The following is a 19,451-nucleotide window of genomic DNA, read 5'->3' on the forward strand; positions in this document are numbered from 1 at the left end:
CAGCGGGCTCGGGGTGTGGTGTGACTCCCAGAGGCTGCTGCCTGCTAAAGCACCTCCATCCCTGCCCGGGGGAAGCTGCCAAGCGCAGGCAGAGGGGCTCAGGGGAGGGGCGGGCAGCCCCTGCAATGGAAGGGGGGCTCCCAACGCTGACCCCACACGGGTGCCACGGTTGAGAGAGGGGCAGAAGGTGGGAGGCTCGGGGGGCAGAGGGGGTGGTGGTGGAGGCGTTTGGGGCGCAGGATGGGCTCTGCAGCCCACACCACACAACCTTCTGGGGCTCCCGTAGGCCCAGGGCCAGGGCACTGGGGACACCCCCCCACCCCCACCCCCCCCCGCCACAACGGCGCTGCAGAGAGCAGGGTCCTGCCCTGTCCCCGGAGCCGCGGCACCCCGGAAAGCCATTAAGCTGAATTAAGCTAACGCAAGTGAGAGTGGGAGGCTGGTACGGGCCCCCTCTGCGGGCACCCGCCGGCTGGCAGCGTGCGGGGCTGAGCGGGGTGGGCAGCCTCTCCTGGGCTTTTGGCGGGGGGGCAGCTATGGGTCAGTCTGCCCTCGCCGGGAGGAGAGTCCCCACAAGCCGCTGTACCGATGCCCGCAGGCACAGCTATTTCGGGGTGAGCCCCCCCCCATCACAGCCCAGGCCGTGGGGACCTGGTTGGACCCAGAGCTCCCGGACGGTGGGGACAAACCACCTCCTTGCCCGGAGATATTCCCCGTTCCGCGGGGAAGGTTTGGTCTTGGAGTCCCGCAGGATCCCCACCCTGCTGTCCTCTCCTGCCCGCGCCCCTCAAAGGTGCAGTTCCCCACAAAGAGGAGATGCTTTTGGGGTGCTCCTCTCCCACTCCTCAAGCCCCGACGCCCCCCCCCTCCCCCGACACCCCCCTTGCCGGACCCCAGCACCCAGCGTGCCAGCCGGGGGCCGGGAGCGGGGTTGGCTGGCGCTGCCACGGCAGAAGGCCACGGGGCGAGGGACAGACGGGAGAGGCGGGGACGGGGACAGCGTCCCCCCTTGTTAACAGCGCCGGACCCTGTAGCCTTTTCAAGGCTCTGAATAGGGGGTGGTACCTCTCCTCCCCTGAATTTGGGGCCGGGGGGGGTGTTGGCGCTGGTTTAACACACTCAGACAGGTCTGGAGGGAGGGGGGGGGACACACGCTACCCCAGATGGGATCATGTGGGGGGTTTCTCCTGCCGCCACATGCCCTTCCTCTCCCTCCCGCCCACCATTCACATGGTAATGAGGACAAATTGATGGAGACACATCCATTGTGGCACCCTCCAGCCCGGCCCTTCTGCCGGCCACCCACCAGCATTCTCATCCATCACCACCCAGCCGGGACCCTGGTGGGAGCCCCCCGCCCAGGACTGGCACCCTGGGAAATGGGGCTGCTTCAGGTGCCCACAAGCCGTGGGGCAGCCCCCAGGCTGCCCTGGCTCTCCTGGGGCTGAGTGACAAGAGAGGGGAGGACATCCAGGGAAAGAAGAGCCCCCCATAAGTCCTCTCTGCCGGCTGGACCTCATTTTGTCTTCAACATCCTCACCATGGGACTTTATGGGACTAGGGTGGAGTTAATGGGGCTTCAGAAAGACCCCAGAACCTTATTTATGAGTGTTCCCCCTTCCTCTCGCTGCCCTGGGGCCAGCCCAGAGCCAGGACCCCACCACTTTCCCTGCTTCCACACCAAAGCAGCCCCCCAATACCCTGCAGCATTTTCCTAATGGGGCAAAGAGCTGTTCCCCCATACTCACTGATACCCTAAAAACCTGGGCCTGGAGATGGGCTGCCCATAGTGCCATGGGGCACCCCAAAGGGCACATCCTCTCCCCATGCATCCCCTGCCTCTGGCTCCCCCCCACCGTGCCTGCAACAGCAGCCTGATTGAAATTTCACTCCATAAAGCGCCTCTCGAAAGTCTGACCCCGTGGGCCCCCCGGGGACCAATTTGTCCTTCTCTGTAATAAGAACCTAATTAAATTAGCTCACCCGCCTTGCAGAGCCCTTAAATTAGCCGCCGTGATGAGGGCCCTCGCTGACAGCCTGCTGCCGAATTGCTCCATACTCTCCATGCTGTGGGGTCCAGGGAAAGCCCTGGGGGGACCCTGCTCCCAGCCCCCCAGGGGAGACCAGGACAGGGCAGCTCAGAGGTGGAGCAGGGGTTGCACAGAGGGGTATGTGGGTGGGACAGGTATGGGGAGGCTCTGTGGAGTGCTGGCTGGTGGTCTTCCTTTCTGCTGTCATGGGGATGGGGTGGAGGGGGGACAGGGCTGGCAAGGGACGAGGGGACAGAGCCAGCAGTGACTAGCACTAGTGACATTGGAAACCCAGTGTACAGGGTAGGGGGTCCATCTTCTCCGGGATCATTGAGTTAATGGGTCTTGTGGTGATGGAGATGGTGGGGAAGGGTGTCCCAGCACGGCCAGGTGCTGGGGCGATGGGCCCAGACTGGGATGAAGAGGTGTCCCCGGCAGTCCCACGGTGGCTGTCCCTCCTACCTCCAGCCCCACTTGCCCTAGTTTCCAGGTGGCCCCAATGACAACTTGGTCCCATGTAGGCTGGGTCACTCTCGCAGCCTCCAGCTGCCCACCTCCCCTAGGTATGGGGGACTGGGGAGGGACAGTTCGCCCTTACTGGTGGGAGGCACTGGGGTGGCCAAATCTTGCTCCTAGAGAAGTACAAGGTGCCCTCTAGCCCTGCCTGCCCTGTTTATGATGGGCAGTAAGTATCCCCGATCCCTGCGTGCCCTCCCCACACCACAGCTTGGAGCGCCTGTCTGGGAGATGATGGGTTTATTGGGCCATGTCCCCGACCAGGACAGGTACATCCAGTGAAGAGACAAAAATACACCTGATGTCGGCCGCGCTTGCGCTCTCTCACTTCACCCTGGACAACAATCACCATAAAAACTGTGTTTTAAAATAATCTTTAAATAATTTCTGCTTTTTGTTTTAAAAAAAAGAATCATCCCCCCCAACCAAACAGCTTTCCCCCCCCGCCCGCTCCCATCTCACCCTGCACGTGCCCATGCTGCCTCCCATCTATGGTACATACAAAGAGCAGATAAATAAATAAAGACGCATGATGCTGCAGGGGGAATGTGGGTCACAGCCCCTCCCAGCCCCCTCACCTCCACTAACGTGGAGCCACAGGAGGCTGAGGCTCTAGCTATGATTTTGAGGGGGGGACCGTGGCTGCAGCTCTGATGGGACTCCATCCAGGTCCTGGGAGCAGGTGAGCAGCAATGAGTTACCCTGAGGGTTTGGGGTGCTCGGGGGTTGGGGAGGTCAGGCCAAGCAGGGTCTGGAGCTTGGGGAGTTTTTTTAGCTTCGGGGTGGGAAAGGCATGGCTTCGGGCTGAGCCAGCTCAGGGTGGGATGCTGGGAAGGCAAGGGAGGGAACGCTTTCTCCCCAGCTGCTTTCCTTCCCCCGGCTCCAGCAGGCTGGGGCTGCAGCCCCAGCTCTCCTCACCCCTGCTCCCACCAGCACGTGCTCATGCCTGGCTGGCATTCGCACCCTCCTGCCCGCGCGCCTGCCTCCGCAGTCCCCTCTTGCCAGCCAGAGCCCCCCGTGCTGTCACAGCATCCCCACAGGCATGCCCGCCTGGGTGGCTATGGTGCTGGCTTTGGGCAGAGCTCGGGGTCCCGCTCCCCAGTCTCTCGCTCCAAGCAGCACTCACGTCACCAAGTCAGAGGTCTCGTGCCAGAGCCATGCCAGCCCCCAGCCCCACAGCCCTGCCTGTGCTTGGGCACCCCAGGCATACAGGGGCTGGTTTTGGGTGCCCCCATGCACCCGCAGTCAGGGCTAAGGACAAGGCACAGTCCCAGTACCTGGGTCACTCTCCTCCCAGCTGTCATGTCGCAGGGGTGGGAATGGCATCGCCCGTCCTCCTGCCCAGGCTGCCCAGCAAAGGGCCCTGGGGCCCCTCTCCCAAAGGCTCCCCAGCGGGTGCAGGCAGGCTGGGAGCCCTGCGGGAGCAGCCCGCAGCCAGGGGCTCTCTTCTTCCTGCTCCCCCTCGTCGATCAGACCTCTGTCATTAGCTAATTCTGCACATGCACACGCACATCACACACACACACACAAATAGCAGCATGTGGATCCAGCCGCGGACACCCCCATGTCCGGGGGGGGACCCTTCGTGCCTCCCCCCTGCCCCCAGGAACAGGGAGTGAGGAGGGGGCAGTGGGCATGGAGGAGGCACACTGGGGAGCCGCAGTGACTCCCAACCAGGAGGTGGCTGTGCCCCGAGCAGGCAGGGCTGGAGGCAGCTCTCCATGGGCACCCAGCTTTGGGAGGGGGTGCTGGCCCCCGGTGAGCCGCCCTGCAGCCACCACCTCCGTCAGCAGCACCAGCCATGGCTGGGGCGCACCCTCAGCTCTCTGCCTGGGGTACCCCCAGCGGGTGGAAGCTGTCGGGGGGCAGGAGCAGCCTGCCCAGGCGGTAGAGCAGCCCCGAGTACCAGTGCATGCCGTCCCCCTGCGCCCCTGGCCACCCCACCAGGCTGTGGTAGAGCCGGAGCGGCCAGAAGGCCAGCTGTGCCAGATGTTGCTCCTGCACCAGGGCGAAGCACGAGGCCACTACGCCGTCCACCACCAGCGTCCCGTGGCGCGTCAGCGGGGCGTAGGCTCCCACGTCTCTCCGGTCCCGCACCCCCACCACCTCAGCAGGCTGCAATCCACCCCCCCCCATCTCCACCAGCACGAAATGTCCGGGGCGCACACGGCTGGCAAAGGTGGGGCGGAAGTGGGTGGCGGGTGCCGAGGCGTTCTCGGCCACGAAGAGCAGGTGAGAGGGCGTCAGGGCCAGGCGCCGGCGCGGCTCCTGCGTCTCGATGACGTGGAAGGAGGTGAGGGCGCGGGGCTCCTTGTCCAGGAAAGCCAAGAAATCGCTGTAGGTGGGCTTGCCTGCCCCGTCCATCGCCAGCACCCGCTGGCCTGGGCGCAGCGCCCACAGCGGTGTCCGGGCACCATCCTCCAGCGTTGCCAGTGCCCGCCCAGGGAAGCAGCCCCCCGTCTTCGCAGCGGCCGAGTGCTCTGCATGGGGAGAGAGAGGACAGGAGGGTTACCTGCCAGACGCCCAGCATCACCCTTCCATGATGCACAGAGACCGCCCCCAGGCTGCCCGGCTTTGCCCACCCGGGGATAACCCTGCCTTGGCATCACCAACGTGCACGTGTCCCCTACACACCCCCAGCCACCAGTCCAGCTTCCCTGGGCACCTGATCCCCCAGCCACCATGTCACTGGGGGTGGCACCTGGGGCTTGAGCCACGCATGGTAGCACCTGCTCCGTGCTGTGGTGCCAGGGTGCTGGAACTGCTCTGCAGAGCCCGGTCCCGAAACCCACCTGGCTGGAGGAGCGGGGCACAGCCACAGCCCCAAGTGTGCAAGGCAGTGCCAGGGAGCACCTGAAGCTCAAAAGAGGGGAGGCAGAGCCCTGAGCTGGTGGCAGACTGAGGACCAGAGTGCCCGGTCACAATCTGCATGCCCACAGCATCCCCATCCCCTGCAGTGCTGGGCCTGGGTACCGCTGAGGAGGATCCTACAAGGAACGGCACAGGGTGCAGCGCCCTCCCCCAGCACTGCAGCACCCCTCCACCCTGTGCTGCAGCCCTGCTCCCTTCTCCCGCCTGCTCGCCCCCGCATCGCTGATGCCAGCCGACCCCCTCTCTGAGCTGTGGGGAGATGTCACAGCCTGTGGCCATATCAGGCAAATGCCACCAGGCTCCTGGGCAGGGCTTCGCTAGCAGTTGTCACAGGGTAAAGCACCCAAACTCTCTGGGTCTTGTCCCCTGGGATGGCAGCACAGCGGTCCTACCTCTTCCCAGATAAGAAGATGTATCAAGTCACCAAGGGTCACCAGGGCCCCATCCTGGCACTTAGCAGGGGAACCCTGGCTTCCCAAGGAACGGTGCTCAGCTCCCACAGCAGCCCTGGCTCCCCAGGCCCCTGACACCCCCATCTTAGTGTCTATATGATGCCCTCCCACCATCTACTAGGGGCAGCTCATCTAGAGTCCTGCTCCTGGCCCTGCATGGTCCCAGCCTCAAGCTCCCAGCCCCCCTCAGCCCTCTCCCAGCACCCTCATCTAATCCCTGAGTGTCCCCACCCACATGGCACTGCCCCTCATCCCTCCCCAGCTTTGGGCAGAGCCAAATCCCAGCCCCCAGGCCCATGAAGAGAGGCATCCATCTCTGGGACAGAATCCTTTTATTGCTCAGACAAGGTGCAGTGTCCGCCCTGTGCCTGCCCCGGAGGCCAGGTCCCAAATCCTGCACCCCGCATCCCCAGGCAGGCGGCAGAGCCATGCGCAGGGGCTGGCAGGAGGGCGAGAGGGGCACCTGGCAGAAGCAGAGGGCACAGGCGCTGGACATGGAGGGGTGTGTGGGTGCAGGGGGGGACCCGAGGAGATGCAATACATACAACAGGCCACGCGGCCATCCGTACAAAAATAAAAGCCATTTACTAAGAGGCAGGGGCAGCCCGCTGCCCGCTGTACACAGCTCTGGGGGGGTCAGGATATGCACCCCACAGCCTCCACCACGCACCCTTGGGCTCCCCATGGCCTCAGGGATAAATATGGGGAACCCAGAGCCCCGAGGAGCCGCTGTGGAGCAAGGGGGCTGTGGCCAGCCTCCAGAAGCCCTCCAGGGCCTCAGGGCCCTGATCTGCTGCCTGGGTCACAGCATCCCTCTTCAGGTGGTCCAGGGGAGCATCTCAGGATTCAAGAGATTCCGTCCTTCTCCAGGGGCACAGCCCCACTCCTCTGGCCAGCCCCAAGGCTCTAGGGTCACGGTCCTTGCTTCGGAGCCTGGCCCCACTCCTCCGGCCAGCCCCACAGGGTGCCTCGGGGCGTGGGAGCCCTGGTCCTTCGCCCTCGCTTTGTCCCTCTTCTGTGGGGGCACGTTGCTCCCTCTCTGCGGCATGGATGCCCCACCTCCATCACCGGCTGGCGTTGCGCCCGTCCTGGCATCGGCACGGGGGAGCGGGTCAGCGCGGGGGGGCAGGCTGGCGTCTGGGGGTGTCAGGCCGCTGGCTGCGGGCTAGGGCAGTAGGACAGGCAGAGTGCGGTGGGAGCCAAGCCCGGGGACAAGAGATGCGGGGCAGCACCAACGCACCAGCCCCGGCACCCCCGCGGCACGGTGCGTGGCACACGGGTGTGCGGGCCTGTCTGTGGGCACGTGGGTGCAGCCACAGCCCTCTCCCTGTGCGTGTGCGTGCGTGTGCCGGTGCTCCGTGTGCAGGCACGGTTCTCTGGCACACCAGCCACGAGCCGGCACGGTGCCGGTGAGTGTGTGCGTGCCACCGCCGAGGCTGCCTCTGTGTCCACGCAAGCCCACGCACAGGCAGAGCCCTTCCCAGCCTGTCGCGACACGGGCACGCGGGCGTCCGGGCAGCAGCACGGCCCTCTCCTGGCGCGTGGCCGCGGGCGAGTCTGGCCCTGCGTGGCCGGTGCCGTGCGTGGGCCACTGCTGCCCTCTGCCGCTCGCAGCCAGCGCGGCCGATCCGGCGGGAGCTTCGCGGGGCCCGGGGCCGCAGCATCCCGGGCAGGGCAGGTTGTCCCCGGGCTGGGGGGGGTGTCTTGCACCTCACGCAATCCCGTCCCGGCCACGGGCAGGGCCTGAGAGCAGCCTTCCCCCCCTTCACTGCACGGGGGGGCGAGCAAAGACCACGAGCGACAAGAGCACCCCGACTCCAGCCCAGCTGCCTCTGCCCCCAGCACCCCCAGCTTTGCTCCCCTCCGCAGAAGACGGTGCACAGCAAAGACCTGATCCCAGGGCACCCTGGCCCATCGCTGCCTGGGTGTCCCTGGCCCTGGCCAGTCAGGGCTGGACAGATGCTGCTGCCACAGCAGAAGCTCAAGAGCAGCCGGTGGTGGAGGAGGGCAGGGCTGGATGGGGCTGAGCGTGGGCAGCAGGGCACTAAGGGATTGCAAGGGCAGAGGCAGGGGAGACAGATGCGATGGGCAGACTGGAGGGACAGGCTAGGGGAGAAGGGCACGTGGGGTGGGAAAGGAGGGGGGTAGAGAGGGTGGGTCAGGATGCAGGTCCATGGGAGCTAGATGTGGAGTTTGCCCCATGGCACTGCCGGCCACAGGTGTGTGACTCATTCCCCACCCGACTGTCTGCCTCAGATAGGGAAATCTGCCAGCAACCCCCCCGCCCCGGGAGCACCCCACCCAACCAGCCAGGCTCCCTGCGCATGCTGCAATGGCGGGGTTGGCCCCCGGCTCCACTCACTGCTCCCCCCAGCCTTACCTGACTTGACGGAGCAGTGGATGTGCGCCTTGGACTCGTAGTAGACCCAGTCAAAGCCAGCCTCCACAGCCAGGCGAGCCAGCATGCCGTACTTGTTGCGGTCCCGGTCCGAGGTCGTGATGTCCACGGCTCGGCCCTCGTAATGCAGCGACTCCTCCGAGTGGTGCCCATCCTCGTCCCAGCCCTCGGTCACCCGCAGCTTCACCCCCGGCCACTGATTCATGACGGAGATGGCCAGGGAGTTCAGGCGGTCCTTGCAGCGCTGCAGGGCAGAGGGGCAGAGTCAGTAAAAGCTTTTTGGAGGCGGGGGTTAGCTGCCTGGTTGGCAGGTTGTATCCCACCATGCTTCCATGAAGCCTCTCTAGGTCCTCAGACCCTTTGGGGGCTGGTCCAGCAGAGATCTGAAAACATGAGATGCCTTTTCCATACCACGTCCTCCGGACTTCCCGCAGTGCCTGATACCGCACCGTTTGACACAGCATCTCCCAAGGGTGTGCACCCCAACAGGGTACCCATCTCCTCCTCCACCTCTTCCCCAATTCCTGGCTCATTGGAGAGCCTGTTGGGCAGCGCAGCCTGGGCTGGCGTGAAACACCCTCTTTGCTCACAGGACACCTGCCCTGTGCTAGCACTGCCCCAGGGGCTCCCAGCTGACAGGAGGAGGATGAGGGAGCTCAGACCCTGCTGCCTCCTGGCTGGGAGGATCCCCTAGGGTCCCCAGCACCGTCCCCAGTGTTGGGGACAAATGAAACAACCTGCCCAGTCCTCAGCACAGCTCTGCTTGGTATCAATCCTCAAGTCCTGAGGCACAAGGACACAGCACTGGGCAGCCTCATAGCTTCATCCAGCCCCTGTTCATGTGAGAAATGCCAAACCTGCCTAAGAGCTCTGTTGTGCTGGAGCAGAAGGGATGTGGGGTGAAGCCCCCTCCACCTCTCCCCACCACAAGGGCTGAAAAGCTGGGGCTGAGGAACAGCAGCAGATCCCAAAAGCCCCAGACCTGGTGGCCACAGAGGTCACACAAGCAAGGCAACTGACTTGCCTCGTCCCCCCCTGCCACGGTCCTCCCCAGCAAGCAGAGGGATGCCAGCCCCAAATGCCTGCACCGCAGCCCTCCCAGCCTCACCCTGCGCTGCCTGCTTCCCCCAGCCACAGCTGCATGTCCGGGAGGGACGAAGCCCCTGGGCACTTGGCTTGCAAAAGTACAGCCCACACTTCTGGTCCCTTCACCTGCTGCAAAAGGGATGGAGGAGAGCTAGAAAAGGTGTAGGAAAAGCAATACCAGAGCTTCTACACAAAACCAGGTGAATGGACTAGGACTGTGCAGCCTGGAAAAGAGATGCTGTGGGGTCCTGGAGAGCACTATAAAATCAGGGTGAAGGACAGAGCATTCATGGTCATGCATGAGGCCAGTCCTGGGAAGCATTAAATAAAATAACTGGGAAGCAGCCTAAAAATCAGACACACCATGGGGGACGTTTTCACGTGATGCCCAGCTCAGTGCTGGAACTCCCTGCCATGGGATGTCATGGGTCGTGAGACACTGTCACGGCAGACATGAGCCAGGGCTATAAAACCCGATGCCGGCTATACTCCCTGGCTCAGAAATGCCCCAGCACTGCTTCCACAGGGAGCTGCCCCCCAAAAACATGGGCCCTCACCCTGTCCACCAGCACCTGCTCCAAGGGGAAGTGAGTGCTGCTGCTCTCAGGGAAACCTGCTCGCACTTGGCAGGGTCCAGGCCCCAGGAAGGGCAGTGCCAGGCAGGCCTTTGCCCCGCATGAGGCAGGGGAGCACCTCTGCCCTCGTCCCACAGCTCCCTGGGTGTGGGGAGATAAGCCAGGAAGGTGTTGGACAAACAGTTGCCAGGTGAGGGGAGGAGGAGGAGGGTGGGGAGTGACTTTTGTCCCCATCCAACACCACCGTAGTGCCACTTGGCACAGGGCACAAGCAGCTCCCAAGGTCCCCAGCCCCACGGGGACTCCGCTGAGATGGGCAGCAAGGGGGTTCAGAGTTGAAGGCAGGCAAGGAGCCCCCAGTGCCCCCCTACATCCCCCAGGCCATCACTCCACGTGTCCCCTTGCCGCTCCCACGCCAGCACCCCACTCTGGGCGCCCCTCCTGCCCTCACCGCCAGCCCCTCCGTCCTCCAGGGACACCCTGCCTGCACACAAACACCGAGACCCTCCAGCCCCTGTCCCCCAGGCGGGGACGCTGCCTGCCACCAGCCCCCGGGGCAGGGCCACCCCTTCCTAGCAGGACCCACCTGGGCTGTCCTTCTCCCCCGCATGTGCCTCCCCCAGCGCAGACCCAGCCCAAGGGTCCCACCTTCCCCTCCCCGCCCGGGGCAGCACCCAGCTGCCTGCCCGGCTGAGCACCCAGCGGCAGGCAGGGCCCTGCAGCACCCTGCCCTCGGGCTGCCGAGACGGGCGGCTCTGCCTGTGCCTTTGGTGGCCAGCAGGTGTCAGAGCACGGGCAGGGAGCGGGCAGGGACCGGCGGGGAGCAGGTACCGACGGGCGGGGAGCGGGGAGCGACGGGCAGGTAGCAGGTACCAATGGACAGGGAGCAGGCAGGGACGGTCGGGGGGAGAGCGCAGGGACCAGGCATGGGCAGGCAGGAAGCAAGCACGGACAGGCAGGGCAGCAGCGGGCAAGGAGCAGGCATGGATGGGCAGGGAATAGGCAACTATGGGCAGGGAGCAGGCAGGCATGAGCAATGATAAGCAGGGAGCAGGCAGTGATAGGCAAGGACAAGCTGGTGGGAATGGGCAGGGAGCAGGGACAGGAGGAAGGGAGAAGACAACAGGCAGGGATGGCCAGGGATGGGCAAGGAGGAGGCAGCAATGGGCAGGGAGCAGGCATCATCAGCAGGGAGCAGGCACAGATGGGCAGGGAGCAAGTAGGGTCAGGCACTGCCTACCCATGGGCTCTGCTGCCTGCACAGACAGGTAGGCAGGGACCAAGAAACCCATGGGCACAGGCTGTCCGCAGGCTCTGTGTTTGCCAGGGGCTGCAGGGAGAGCCCACCTCCTCCCCGCGCACAGCCCGGAGGGGCTACAGCATCCTCAGGGACCCGGGTGACCTTGCCTGCCTGTGTGGCACGGTCACCCTCCTGCCTGGGGGTGAACACGAGGTCTCGCAAGGTGATGGCAAAGACAGGGAAATGGCACCATGGCTCACAGGCCCTGCGGTGCCCAGGCTGGAGTGGGATGTCCAAGCTCAGCCTTGTGGCACTGAGCCCTGGCCACAGCTCACCAGCCCCAGCACTGCTCTAGTGCGCAGCTGGGAAGCTGAAATCCATGCAACAGGCATATAGCAGGGTTTGGGGGGAAGGCGGGTGGTGATAGTGTGTGTGGGGGGCACAGCTTGTCCCTGTAGTGGTGCAGGGCAGTGTCACTGGGCACCCCCAGACCACATGCAGGATGGGGCCCTGTGCTACCACGCTGAGCTGGGTGGCTCTGAGCTCTCCCATGCACATCACGGTGGAGACCCTGGGCTGGGCTGACCAGAAATGTTGCCCCCGCTGACCAAGATTGGCATCTCCCTTCTCATGCCCAGACTAGGGACAGGACCATGTCCTGTGGGGCAAGCCAAACCCCTTTTGGGAAGGCAGCAGGCCTGGAAGGAAGGGCACAGCTCCAAGACAGGGCACAGCCAGCAGGGACCCCAGGACCATCTCAGAAGAGGTACGCAGGACACTCAAGTGTGACCACAGCCTTAGCACAGGGGTTGTGGATGGAGCGTGTTTGGACACAGCTACCCCCACGCCCAGAGGCCGGCCAGGAGAAGAGGGGTCCCACTAGCATCTGCCCCCCAGGTGAGGTTTCTCCCAAAGAAAGCCAAGAGTCCTATCCCAAGGTCTCCATGAGCAATTCCTCACCACTGCAAGGATGGTCTCCATGCCCGTTAGGCCAACAGTGGCTGCAAGGGGTGATGACTGGGGTAGGCAGAGGCTTGGGGTTGGGACTCCATGGGGGCAGGGGGCCTGGGACATTCCTGGGCCAGGCTGCCGCGGAGAGGTGAGGCGAGCTCTGCCTCCAGCCTTATCTCAGCACCTCCGAGTGGGACCAGAGAGAGCAAACACACTGGAATTCTTGAGGAAGATGAAACGATAAAGGAAAGGCAGTCAGAGAGCAGCACTACCCACCCCCCCAAGTAGGCGGCATCTTCCGGCTGCCTGGGACACCCAGACCCTTGGACTTGGGGAAAGAAAACAGGTTTGAAGTGAGTCAACAGCAGTAAAAGCCAGCACACTGGGGGAAGGGACAAGGAGTTGGGTCAATGGCCTTTCTCAACCCATGGCAACACAGGTTATGGTGCCAAAGCCAGAGATCCCACGTCTGGGGACATCTCCCACAACCAGGGGCCACAGGACAAGCCCAGAGGGCTGTGGGATGGCAGCGAGCTACCAGAATTCATGCCATCTCCACAGCAATGGGGACAATTCCCTGCAGAACTGCCCAGGGCACCGTGGTACCCATCTGTGCATGAATGTGCAGTGTCCAGGGACCCTGCTGGATTAAGGGCCCTCATTTGGGCACCCCAAGAAGACCAGGGAGCTTCCAGGTACCCTGCCAACAACACAGCAGGACAGTGGGAAGTGTGGGGCTGGCAGGTGGGACAGAGTCCTCCCTCTCCCAGGGGTGCCGGGGGGCACTGGCTGGGTTAGGGCAGGCAGTGGGAGCACTGTCAAGAGCAAACGCAACCAGAAGCACTCTCTTGCCTCCAACTCAAGCAATGAGTCACCCGCTTCCCCGATGCACAGACCAGCAGAGCTCACCGTTTCCTCAGTATCCCTGAGGCTGTTCCCCAGGGGATGCAGGCTCCAGCCCAGCCCCAGGGCTCCCATGACCAGCAACCACGACTTATACAACTCCCCAAGCTTGGTGCTGCCTCATAGGGGGTCTTGGTCTCTCTGCTGCAGTCCCCAGCCCAAGAACTACCCTGGACCATGGCCCCTGCCCTCAGGGACCTGCCCCGGGAGCATGGAGGATTGCAGAGCTGTCAAGCCAGCACCCAAGCAGCTTCTCCTCCCGCTGTTACCAACAGCTCGCCCAGAGACCATGGCCAGAGCCCTGCTCAGCGCCTGCCACCACAGCCATCCACGCTCACCCACCCGCCAGCTCCAGACCGGGGGTGCCAGCGGTCAGTGGGGCAGCCCCAGCTCCCCCCTGTCTCCTCCAGGAGCTCGCTTGGGCCGTAACCCAGTGCTGAGGCTGGTGGCCAGGTTTCTTAGCAAGGCCGTGCGGCTCCTTATCTGCATTCCTGAAACCCTCAAGCATTCTCCTGGCAATATTAAAACACAGAGTAACCTTCGTCCAGCATCACCCCCCCCCCCCTCCACCGCTGTCCTCTGTCCCCCTCACCCCTCCTTCCCGTTGGCCCAGGGCACTTGTAAGCTAACTGCAACAGGGCATTTGCAACAACAGGTTGTCCCCGTCCCTGAGTGCAGCAAGCTGAGGGCAGCACCCGTCGGGCACCCTTCACCATCCCACCCGAGATGTGTGGGAATGGGGCACTAAGGCACGGCACAAGGTTTCGGCAGCAGAGGGGGACAAGGACAGCAAGGGCGCTCCTGGAGCCCAGCTTGCTGCTCTGCCCACTCCCCTCCCTGCCAGCACACCGGGCTCTGCTGTGCCTCTCGGCTCCAACAGGCAGGCTGCCTGCTCGGCCAGCCGGTAGGCAGAGCAGAGGGGCAAGGGCAGGATGGGTGCAGCGAGGCAGGGTGCTGCCCGATTGCGGAACAGCGCGGCACAGCACTGCCGGCTCAGGGATGGTTTGGCTGGATGCTGCCAGATCGGGGGCCAGCAGGGCAGGCTGCTAACCAGATCAGGGGCAGTGTGGCATGGCTCGGGGGGCACCAGGGCAGGCTGCTGCCAGCTCAGGGGACAGGGGGACATGGGTTGGGGGACAGCAGGGCAGGGTGCTGCCGGCTTGGGAAGCTCAAGGGCACACCTCGAGGTGCAGCAGGCATGGGTGCCACTGGCTCCGAGGGGCCGCGGGTCAGGGTGCTGCCGCCTCGGGGGACAGGGTGCTGCCGGCTTGCGGGGCAGCGTGCTGCCGGCTCCGGGCGCAGGGTGCTGCCATAGCAAGGCGCAGCGGGGACGGGCTGCTGCCCGCTCCGGGTCCGACGCGCCCAGCCCCGCCGAAGGGGCAGAGCTTTGCAGCGCCCGGCGAAGGGAGATGCCCGCGCTGCACAGCCGGCAGCCCGGGCCGGGCACCGGGATGCCCGGGGCAGGACGGGGAAGCCGCAGCGCCGGGTGCTCCGCTGCTGCCCGCGCTGCCCCCGGAGAGCGGGGCGGCAGGGCGCTTGCGGGCAGCCCTGGTGCTCGCAGGTGCCAGGCGCGGGGGGAGAAGCGGGCGGCGGCGGGGCCGTACCTGGGTCATGAGCCGGTCGGCGCCGGTGTTCTCCTCGTCCTTGAAGATGATGTCGGGGTTGTAGTTGGGCGTGAGCTCCTTGAAGCGCTCCGAGTTACGCGCGATCTTGCCCTCGTAGCGGCCGCTGGCCCCCAGCGTCTTCTCGGGGACGTTGGGGCTGAACTGCTTGTAGGCGAGCGGGATGAGCTTGCGGGGCGGGCGGCGGCGGCTGCCCACCACCCTGCCCGGCCCGCAGCCGCGCACGGCCGGCGCCAGCAGCAGCGCGCACCCGCTCAGCAGCAGCAGCAGCCGCGCCGGCTTCATGGCGCGCCCGGCGGCCCCGGGGCGGCCCGGGGGACCGGCGGCTCCGGGGGCCCCGCTAGGCTCGGCCGCCGCTCCCGCCGCCCGCCCCGGGGCTCCCCATGCGGCGCGCAGCCGGCGGGCAGGTGCCGGTGCCGGTGCCGGCGGCGGCGGCGGGGCGCGGCGGCTGCCCGGCGCGGGTGCGCTCCGGCTGCCCGGTGCGGCGGGCCGGTGTCGGCCCGCTCTGAGCTGCCGTGGCCCGGCGGCGGCAATAAATAGCGAAGGGCCGTTTGTTTTGGCAGGCGAGCGGCCGCTTGCGGGGCGCGGGGCTCGGCGCTGCCGGAGCCCCCCGCGGTTTGCGCCCCGGCGGTCAGCGCGGCGGGGCTGGAGCCGGAGCCGGAGCCGCCGCTGCCTCCGCTCCCCGGGCAGGAGTGAGAGGGGAAATTGAAGAGATCCGGGACCGGGAACCGCCAGGACCGCACCCTGCCCGTGTCCCAGCCTCCCAGCGCCCTCCCTCCCTCGCCTCCTCCCCGCGGAACCTGCCACGGGCCGCCCGCAGCCTCCTCCCCCCGGCCGAGCCCCGCAGCCCACCCCGCCGGGGGTGCCCGCCGCCACCTGCCCCCCGGGGCAGCCCCGCCACCGCCCCGGGGCGCGCCTGGCCCGCCGCACGGCCCCCACGGGGCGTCCCGCGGGGGGTCCCCTGCGGCGGCGTGGGCGCAGGGTGGCACCCCCGGGGCTCCGGCCCCCGCCGCGCCGCCTGCTCGCTAGGGGCCCGGGCCTGCGGGCGGGGATCAAACAGAGCAGGGAGGCAGCTGGTTGAAATTTAACCACAATATTCTCGCTCCCCATTGTTTCCAGGGAGGCCCGATATTTCCACAACAGGATTATGGCATCTGATTAACTCGCTGAGACAACAATGAGGGGCTGGGATGGGCTTCCCCTTCTAGCTGCCAAAAGGGGAAAGTAAATACAACACCCTGATTTCAGGAGCGAGGGCTTGCAGGGCCCCCCCGGTTCTCCCCTAGCTGTGTGCCGGGGAGGGGTCCGGCACGGCTCTGCTTGCACCCCCTCTGGCTCCCTAAGACCTTCCCAGGTGAGGCAGTGCCTTGGGATGCCCCGGCGCACACAACTCTCTCAGGGATGTCCCCTCGCCAGCCTTCGGTGGGCACAGGGCATGGGTCACTCCTAGGGATACACAGAGAGGCCAGGCTGGAACAGCCCAGCCAGAAGTCCAGCTCTGGCTGCAGGGCTGTGCTGGCCTCAGCGGGACCAAGGAACTTGGGCAAGAGGGATGCAGGCTGGGCAGCCAGCAGGACCCACGGGTTTGGGATGCTGCTATCCAGTGGCTCCAGTGGACCGTTTCCTTTGCAGGAGCTGCAGGCAAAGTGCAGCTGGCCAGAGGTGTCTCCATCAGGTTTTCGTACGCAGTAGCCACACTCCATCAGGGCTTCGTGCTGGTTTTGGGTACCGAAAACCAGTGCCCAGAGCCTCTGTGAAGTCCTGCTACTGTGCAGGATGGTGAGGATGTCCTACTGCTCCTGCACTTGGTGGAGCAAGAGGGTCTGGCCAGCAGTCCCAGGCCACCCCACTTCCACATCTCTTCAGCTGATCCTTCCAGTGAGACGTCCTTAAGGGCATCAGCAGCAGACAGAGCAGAGGGGCCGTGTCACAGCACCACTCACCATCCCTGGCTTCCCAGGGCTGCGGAAGGGGCACAGTTCTCTGCGCATCACGGGCACCGGAAAATTGGAGCCTGGGCTAGGTCCACAGGGTCCTCCAGGCTGGTTCGTACTCCTACTGAAGGAACGAGCCCAGCTCCCCACCTAGCTCGTATCTGCTATGAGGGAGTGGGGAACAGGATCGTCTGGGGTGGCGCTGGGTCCGGGGAGTGCAGCACATCCCCAGGCAGAAGTGCCTTAGGGCTGCCAGTGACCAAACCCAGACTTCCAAATAACCTCTGCAGCCTGCAAGCATGCAGCGTGCATGTCACAAATGTCTGTCCCCCCTCCCAGGAGCTCTGGGCTGACAGCAGCCTTTCCCAGCCCTCACTGGTACAACATTCATGTCCCTCGGAGGCCCAGGGCTGCAGGCAGGGAGCTGGGTTTGTCCGTGACAGCAGCTTCTACCCATGCAGGGGCCCCGGCATCCTGCATCAGCTCTGGCCACAGCGAAGAGTGGCAGTGTCCTGTCACTGAGTGCAGAGTCCGTCACCTTCCCATGCAGCAGGGACCTGCTGGGCTGGCCCTGCTCCTGCACGGGACATGGGACACAGGAGAATCATTCCCGCTCATTAACCACTCTGTGCTGACGAAGAGCTGCTGACCAGGAACTGCCCCAGCTCCAAGGACCCCCGGTCCTGCCCCAGCCCCGCTGCCCTGTGCTGGTGGCAGGGGTGGCTCTGCAGCTGGGAACGCTGCCCCAGCTCTCTGCAACGCCTACCAGGGGGGTTGAGGCAGACTGCGGGAGCACCGCTGCCCACGGCATCAGCATTCCCAATGCCAGCCTGTGCCCCTGCCAGGCAAAGCCTGCTGGCACATGGGGCCAAGTGGGACAGAAGCCCCAGGCACGATAGGGCAAGCAGGGCTGGGTGGGTGGGGAGGGGGCTGGAGGCTGCGACAGGGTCCGTCTAATTAGGGGGTGAGGGGGGATTTCTGCTCGGGGGGGTATTTCTGCTCCGGGAGCTGGTGGGAAGGGGCACTTGCTGCCATAGCACTAGGTCACAGGGAGGAATTACCTTCCAGTGGAGGTGGGAGAGATGCAGCATCCATCCCTGTATCACACAGCATCTCCCAGAGTGCTCAGCCACTCTCAGGCACTGCTGGGATGCCCGGCCACTGCACACTGTTCCCGCCTGCGTCCGGACCGTGCCCAAGTCCCTCCTTCCTCTGAACCTCGTCTTTCCCTACCGCCTCATCCCCCTATCCCTGCCCTGAGCGGGAGGGCAGCATCCCGCAGACACCTCGCTGGTCTCCCCAGGCTGCCGGGGCAGGCAGCATCCCGCAGACACCTCGCTGGGCTCCCTAGGCTGCCGGGGCAGGGGGCACGGGGCTGGCACAAGGCCCCGCAGGGCTGCCCGGAGCCGGGCGCTGCGCAGGAGGAGCGGGCGAGCGGGCGGCGGAGCCGGGCGACGCAGTCTAGGTGGTGCTATTTCTCTATTTTTGCACTGGACGGGGTTGGGATTTTCCTCTCCCTACTCGTTGCCTTGGTCGTCTTCTTCTCCTCCTCTCTCTCTCTTTTTTTTTTTCTTTTCCTTTTCTAAAAATACTTGACAGCGATTGAAAGGTCCCTTTAATCGAGGCCACAGAGCCCTTATTAAGGGCACGGGTCGGGGTGCTGGGCCGTGCCCGGCATAACGGCTTCATTAAACCCTGCGAAAACTAATATTTATGGAATCAAATTTATGGAGGCCGAGGCCGAACTTGTGGCCTTTAATGTGTGTCGGGAGCTCAAATCCAGCCGGCTCCAGGGAGGAGGGGGTGGGGACAGGGAAGGAGACCCCAGCAGGACAGGATGGGACAATGAGTGGTGACACTCCCCGGAGCCGGCAGCAGCCTGGCCCAGGGAGGCACCAGCAGCCCCACGCTGGAGTCTCGGGGGCTGGGGTCCCTGCGGTGGCTGGGGGGGGGCATCGGCAGAGCTCCTTTTCCCGCTGATGTCTTCACTCTCCTGTTTTTATTTACACCCCATCCACGTTCCTGCAGCCCCACCTTCCCTTGCCTTGGGAGCAGGGTGAGTGGAGCGGGATCTGCCTCTGCAGCAGGTCTTTACCCCAACCTCATGTCTGCCAGGGTGCTTGCCCATCCCTTGGGCACAGAGCCTCAGGGGTCCCTGGGGGGACTTACTCTACAGCAGGACAGTGCTCTTGAGCAACACCCCTGCAGCATCCCTCGGACTGGCTTCCATGAGTTGAGCACCCCAGGGAGAAACAGAGACACAGCCTGGGTGCATCTGGCAGCCAGGATGACCCGGGGGTGCAGGTGCTGGTTTGCACCACCCACTCCCCTATAGAGCCCACCAGCCACTGGCACAGCGGGATGGGAATGTGTCCCCCGCTATGTGATGTCCCCTCAGCCCCAAAGGGGACAGATGAGTCCAATGCCCTTGCTGGGGTGATAAACCTTCCTCCTTCAGGTCCCAGCATGCATGGTGAAGCAGCACAAAGCCTGAGCCCAGCAGGGAACTGGGGGACCTGGCTTGGAACAGAGCAGCTCCCAGGCCAGGAGATGGAACCCACATGGGTGGAACAGAGGTTGCACCAAGGGACAACCTGGCGACAGAAGACACATGAAACATAAAGCTGCTGAACTGCTGCCCTGATCCTACCCAGCTGGTAGCAGGACCCTCCCTGGGTCAAGTGCCCGGCAGACAGACCCAAAGCTGCCACAGTAAGATGCTGGCAGGTGGGAGAAGGTAGGATATGCAGCTACAGCTGTCAGCAGAAGCTTCCCATCCCATGGCTTCCTCTTCCCACCATCCACCCTGCCTCGCACTCTGGTCCTTTGGAGAGGAAATATAAAAAGCAACCGACTGCTCTCAGCCTGGGAAT

The 19,451-nt window shown here is 64.7% G+C and overlaps 1 protein-coding gene across 1 annotated transcript; it reads right to left on the bottom strand.

The window, feature by feature from the left end:
• Positions 1–4,364: 4,364 nt before the first annotated feature.
• Positions 4,365–14,929, bottom strand: IHH (Indian hedgehog signaling molecule). The gene is made up of 3 exons (XM_059820650.1): positions 14,627–14,929; positions 8,250–8,511; positions 4,365–5,026 (listed from the first exon to the last, which is right to left on the bottom strand). Exons 1-3 carry the CDS (start codon positions 14,927–14,929, stop codon positions 4,365–4,367), a joined length of 1,227 nt encoding a protein of 408 aa, XP_059676633.1.
• Between the last annotated feature and the right edge of the window lie 4,522 nt (positions 14,930–19,451).

The sequence above is a fragment of the Gavia stellata genome, chromosome 8 (genome assembly GCF_030936135.1).
Source record: "Gavia stellata isolate bGavSte3 chromosome 8, bGavSte3.hap2, whole genome shotgun sequence".
In the NCBI taxonomy this organism is placed as follows: Eukaryota; Metazoa; Chordata; class Aves; order Gaviiformes; family Gaviidae; genus Gavia; species Gavia stellata.

Bases quoted from the DNA above. Each gene is read 5' to 3' on its own strand.
- IHH (XM_059820650.1), bottom strand. From the start codon at position 14,929: ATGAAGCCGGCGCGGCTGCTGCTGCTGCTGAGCGGGTGCGCGCTGCTG. The intron at 8,512-14,626 runs GTACGGCCCCGC...TCTGCCCTGCAG, and splicing joins CCGACCGGCTCATGACCCAG to CGCTGCAAGGACCGCCTGAA. The intron at 5,027-8,249 runs GTAAGGCTGGGG...CTCCCCATGCAG, and splicing joins CCACTGCTCCGTCAAGTCAG to AGCACTCGGCCGCTGCGAAG.